Source organism: Pseudochaenichthys georgianus, chromosome 9 (genome assembly GCF_902827115.2).
Source record: "Pseudochaenichthys georgianus chromosome 9, fPseGeo1.2, whole genome shotgun sequence".
Classification (NCBI taxonomy): domain Eukaryota; kingdom Metazoa; phylum Chordata; class Actinopteri; order Perciformes; family Channichthyidae; genus Pseudochaenichthys; species Pseudochaenichthys georgianus.
In genome coordinates, this window is record NC_047511.1 from 4265156 (window position 1) to 4271155 (window position 6000).

The window sequence follows — 6000 nt, forward strand, 5'->3', positions numbered from 1 at the left end:
CTTTCTATGAAATCAGTTTCAATATGTTTGTCGACACCCTGAAGAGTGCTGTCCTGCTGGCACTCCACATTTCTGTCGGGCTTTTAAGTCAGATCCTCCTGGCAACTTGCTCTTCATACAGGATTCATTTTGCATTTCAGAAATGAATGAGAGGGCAACCAAACAAGCTCATCACTTTAGCTTTAGCGTTTGCTGTGCAGCCTACAGCCTGCACACACTTCCTTTTAATACCACTAAACGACTGAGAGCATCAGACTGGTATGGATGGGGGCAGCCCATCAGAGACCCCAAACGTTAGTTATTTTTCTTTTAATCAATGCTCTTTCTTATCACATGGGGCAGATAGTATGAAATGAAAACAAGATGAAGGAGGCAAGTGCCAGCAGTGTTGCTCTTAGGCTTTTTGCTCTTTCCTCTCAGAGGCTATCTTTATCCTTTAAACAAAGCATGACCAGTGTTTGCATTGTGTTAAGTCTAGTTACTCCCAGGTGAGATTCTATTTTGTTTCCTGTGTTCCAGGGGATTCTGTTTCTATCTTATCGTTGCTATAATCAATGGGAGACATACATTACAGTATCTTTTTTCCAAATGTCCTTTGAGATGAGGAGACAAAACAAATCCTGCTGAAGATTAGACAACGAGGTACTTCTGTCCCTCAAGTCTCATTTGAAATGAATTGTGCAATTTCACAACCCTTTTCTCAAATCAAGATTTGGCAGAGGAACTTGGATGTTATTTTCCCACAGGAAACAAATCCTCCCTTTGTACTGGTGAACAGCAGCTCACCATGCTGAGGGCCCCTGTTCTGAAGTGCTCACCATGCTGAGGGCCCCTGTTCTGAAGTGCTCCCCTGAGTTCATTGACATCCTCCTCACATAGGACTCCAAAATGAAAGCCTTTGACAACTGTTGTCCTTTTTAATTTAGTTGACAACGGCAAGATTAGGACAAATAATTTGAAGATGGACCACATTTTCTTTTGGAATGAATTGACACGATGAAGATTTAGTTTTTGAATTGAATTTGAAAGAATTCTTCGGGGAGTATTGTTAAAGTTCAGGTACAGAAGGCTATGACAGAGGAATCCTTGCTATACGATGATTGTCGGGTCTTATCCCACCTCCTGATGTTAGGTATGCATGCAGTGATATCCTAACCCCTTTTGTTTGCTGGTAGTTCTCATGTTTTTTTCTCTTCTTCAGCACCCATTGCTTTTCCTCTCTGTATTCATAGAACTATTTACCAGCCAGTCCAGCACAAAGACCTCTTTACTCTTCCATGAAAAAAAAAAAAGACAAATGTCTCCCATCAGAGGATAAGTAGTGCCCAACAGCTTCGGAAGGATTTTTGACCAAGGTTTTCTCACATCACAAAAACGTTGCCACACCTACTTTTGCCATGCCACTTTTGATCCGGTCAGCACCCGTTAGCCCTGCCTGTTTGGTTCCGTCAGTCCACACTAATCATCGCTAGCCGTGGAGCCCCTCCTGTCCCAGTGCTCGAACCAAGACGTTTCAATGATTTATTGACTTTTAAACTAAGGTAATCATGTAGATACGATTACCTGATCAAATGGAAACGGCTTCAAAACATATTTGAGCCACCTAATTTAGCGAGATGCTGCGCAAACGGTCACTAAATGAATTCCCAGTTTGCAGAAAAGAATGACTTAACAATATGTGTGTTGTTTTGTGTAGTCAGATTTTCACGTTATAAATGAAAAAGAATAAGCAACCGACTGTAGCTTGTGAACAGACATTGGTATGTGTGGCAATGTGTTTGTTCTCTGCCAGCCTCGCTGACCTGGTCAAACACCCATTCCTCATCACCATTTTGACACTTCAAATCCATTTTTAGATGTAACCTCGGGTATGGTGAAAGACCCAGCGGACGTCTTGGACAGGCAAAAATGCCTTGACGCTCTGGCTGCTCTGCGCCACGCTAAGTGGTTCCAGGTTCGGAACATCATTTTACTTTCTTATTGTAGCCTTATGAGATGCATTACTTCTTTGTTTATTCATTTATTTGTGTTTACTCATTTGGTTTTCATTTTATAGTAATGACAACAACAAAAAAGACTACTATTTGAAGCAAAACAATATTCAAGGATGCCACATATCATAACAACAAATATTTGGTTAATGTCCATAAGTGTTGATTATAATCCAAGTTCATTTGAAACTCGTATGAAACAAACAACGGGCATCCTTGTATGCCCTTTTCAATTTTCCAAATACTGCATTATAGCGACATGTGACTCCATAAGGCTGCACAATAACTTGCACAGAGTTGTGCCATCAAGAAGTGCTTTCATGTTCAACGTTTGTATTGTTTTTTATTCTATATATATATTTTTGTAGAATAGGAATTGAGAGAAAAAGGAACATCTGAGTGGTTTCCTGTGATTCTGCTGCCGGAGCAAAATCACGGGCAAAGTAACGCAGATTTCCTGCTCTGTCAGTCCCTATCCTCCTTCAGGCCAACTCTTGTACTTTGAAGTACCTGTTTGTGAGAAACCTGGATACACCTGGGGTCAGGGTTTAGAAGATGACAAGTTCTCATTTCTTGTGCATCTTGCAAACTTTGAACTCCCTTACTAACTGTGAGGTGCAAGACTACTGGGAATGGCAGCTGATTGCAAGCTCTTATGGCTCATACTCACTTCAACCATACTCAAGCTTCCATTGTGCACAGTAGTGTTTGGACCTCAGAACTGATTCTCCTGTTTGCTCCATCTCTTGTCTCTCTTGTCACTGCGTAAACCTAACTGTGTTGCATCAAAAGGCTAGAGCAAACGGACTTCAGTCCTGTGTGATCGTCATCCGGCTCCTGAGAGACCTCTGTCAGCGAGTCCCCACCTGGTCGCCCTTCCCCGGATGGGTAAGTGGATCCTCAGAGCCTGCTGCCACATACTCATGACGTATCTAAAGGCCTCCAAGCACTGTGACTTTGGGCTGCTGTCCCCGACCAGAGATGAGTTGATAGAAACGTATTTGGGTTTCATTTTGTAGTCTGAGATTAAGATCTGAAGGCTGGAGAATAATTAACCAGAGAGCTTTGGACTGATGTCGAACAGACACCGAAGATTTATTAAAGTCACAGGCGGAGAGTTGACATCGCTGAGACACCGTAGTGATAGTCTCAGCCCAAAGCAGCTCTGAAGTGCTCTCCCCTTGTCCCTGATACGTTACCACTCCTAATCCACAAGACACTGCCAGGGTCCACCCGTCCTGTTCTTGCCTGAAGGAAAGATGGTTTCCTCATCATGTCTAAGACACAGCTGTGGCTGAAGCCCAGAGCCACGAAGGGCCCGTCGTACCCCCCACAGAGCCTCCAGGCCCTTCCGAGAGGAAAAGAGAGACGACACCCAGGAGGAATACACTCTCTAAGAAAAGGGCATTAGGCTAAATCATTCGCTCACACTGTTTAAGGTCCTGAGCATTTTACAGCGGTTTGAAAGTATCTACTTCATCACAAGAGTACAAAGTGATGCCACATTGAACTCAAGCGTTTTGCAGACAATTAGTTTTAATAGCGACCGGAGCAATTTTGGGTGTTTGCAAAGTATCTTGCCCAAGGACACTTTGACATGTTGACTCCTTGGATTGATCAACTGACCCTCCAATTGACGGATCGGCACATGAACACCCTCCGTCACAGCTGGTTCCCATATTTCAGTTTCATATAAATGGCTAGCTTAACGATCAATGGCTGCAGAGTTGAGGTATAAGCATCGTACTGCTGCGTACCCCTTTCTCCACATCAGTCTGTCGGAGTAGGATGCTTGCTTCACGGGCTTCATGTTATGGATATGTAGTGCGAGAGGCTGTGAAATAGAACCTGTTGTGATGGTGCTTGTGTGTAGACAGTCCTCTAAGCCATGTTCTCTGTTCAGGCCATGGAGCTGCTGGTAGAGAAGGCCATCAGCAGCGCCTCCGCCCCCCTCAGCCCGGGCGACGCTCTGAGGCGTGTCTTTGAATGTATTTCCTCTGGGATTTTGCTCCCTGGTAAGATTCTTTATTATCTTACGCATTCAGAACTGCTAAATGACTTGGACTCATACCTTCATCCACGTCACACATGAAACTCCACTAAATGTAATGACTTCAACAGGTGGACCAGGACTGGCGGATCCGTGTGAGAAGAGGACTGTGGACACCCTCACCACTATGGGAGAGCAACAGAGAGAGGACATCACCTCCAGCGCCCAGGTACAGACCCCCCCCCCATCCAGCTGATGCTGAACAGCTGTGTTAAGCGGGAGGGATTGATTGGCTGTCAGGCTTCACATGAAATGGAGATGAGTTTAAATATGAAATCTGCTTTATCTTCCCCACAGTTTGCTCTGAGGCTCCTGGCTTTCCGTCAGGTCTATAAAGTTTTGGGCATGGACCCCCTGCCGCAGGTTAACCCCCGCTTCAACGTCCGCAACAGCCGCAAGCGTCGCCGTGACAACAGTGAGGGCACGGACAGCTTCGAGGGCGAGGGCAAAAAGGACAAGAAAGATTATGATAGTCTCTAAGCTTCTCTATTGTTAATTTAAGAAAAGTACTAACGTGTCGTATGTACCGGCTGAGGCCCAGTGTTGCTGTTTTCCTTTGTAAGCTACAGAAGTGTATCACACACACACACACACACACACACACGCGTAACCTGTGTGCTGTTTTTAGTTTAGATCCTTCCAGTCCTGAGTTTTTACCTGCTGACATTTCATCTGTGTCTGTTTTGATTTGAAGTGGAGATGTAGGAACCAAGCATCGGCTCAGTGTTTATCAATGCTAAATGTACGCTTCATCTGTAGAGCTGCATTCAGAGGTGGACTGTGTTGTTGTTACGTTGTAAAGCATTCTTTTGGCCAACAAGTTTTTCTATAGAGTACGAGTTTCTGTGCAGGTGATGTTTGATACTGTGCTCGTGTTCTGTCTCCACGCTAAGCTACACTGAAGAAAAAGGCGGGGCACTGCACTCCGATCCAGAAGACAATAGCGATCTTTGTTCGCCCCAAATGTGGTTTTATGTTGTTTTTCTTTCCTTGGAAGTATTTGTATAATCTTTAAATAGATATAAAGGTTTCTGTTTGTGGAAATCATGACCATGTTCACACCGCGCACTGTTTTGGCTTTTTAATGTTTTCCTTGATGAAAAGGAGCTTTATTGGCTTGCTTGCCTTTTAACTTGGTTAGGTCTAAATTCAGTTCAGTGCTGGAACATGAGAATATAACTCCTGTCTGGGAAGCGGGGAGGGGGGGGGCTTGCTAATGTAAGTGTCGGTCCTGCTGTGAATGCTTGCTGTGCTTCGCATCTGCTTTACAAACCCAGCAGCAGAATAAATACATTTCCAGATTGAAGGGCTGTGCCTTGGTTTTATCTCATGGTAACCTGTGAACAGTATTTCAGACCTCAGAGTAGTTCAAGCTTTTTTAAAGCTTTTTCTTTTCCTCTTGTGTTCAATAGCTTTCTGTGCATGTACTGCAAAGGCCAGAGGGAGTTTCTCTCCCACACACAGTCCCCCCGCCTGAAGCCCCTCGGCGCTCCAATACATTGTACGTGATTGGCTGAAGGGCAGGACATCTCTGGTGGGTTGACAAATCACAACAGAGCTGTCCAGCTAACCAATCAGAGCAGACGAGGCTCTGGTTTCAGACGGAGGGTGAAGGGTCCAGGCCAGAGTCAAGAGAAACTGAAGTGAGACCAGAATTAACAATAAAATGAAACTCTTACTAAATTCTTACAAAATCACAAACAACTTGCTGCAATAGAGACCAGCAGGTCTGGTTAAATAAAGTGTGTGTCGGTAAAGAGATAAAATAAGATGCACACTAAGGTTCCCATCTTAATTTGAGGTGTGTGTGTGTGTCTGAGAACAAAGTGCAGATGTAGCTCTGAAAGAGAGAGCATGAAACAGTTAACTGAACTGATTTGATAGTATTTAAATCCTGCACTCGTGTTCACTGGCTTGCAGTCTTCCAAAGCTGCTGGCATGACACCGCCGCCTGTTAAT

At 44.3% G+C, this 6000-nt stretch overlaps 1 protein-coding gene across 1 annotated transcript in view; it reads left to right on the forward strand.

The window, feature by feature from the left end:
• Window positions 1–5347, forward strand: part of zfr (zinc finger RNA binding protein) — a 41439-nt gene extending 36092 nt beyond the window's left edge. The window contains exons 16-20 of the mRNA XM_034090523.1: window positions 1857–1954; window positions 2784–2879; window positions 3895–4006; window positions 4113–4210; window positions 4339–5347. Coding sequence (XP_033946414.1) covers window positions 1857–1954; window positions 2784–2879; window positions 3895–4006; window positions 4113–4210; window positions 4339–4521 — 587 coding nt within the window. The 3' untranslated portion in view covers window positions 4522–5347. The remainder of the gene's footprint in view (window positions 1–1856; window positions 1955–2783; window positions 2880–3894; window positions 4007–4112; window positions 4211–4338) is intronic.
• The last annotated feature ends 653 nt before the right edge of the window (window positions 5348–6000 follow it).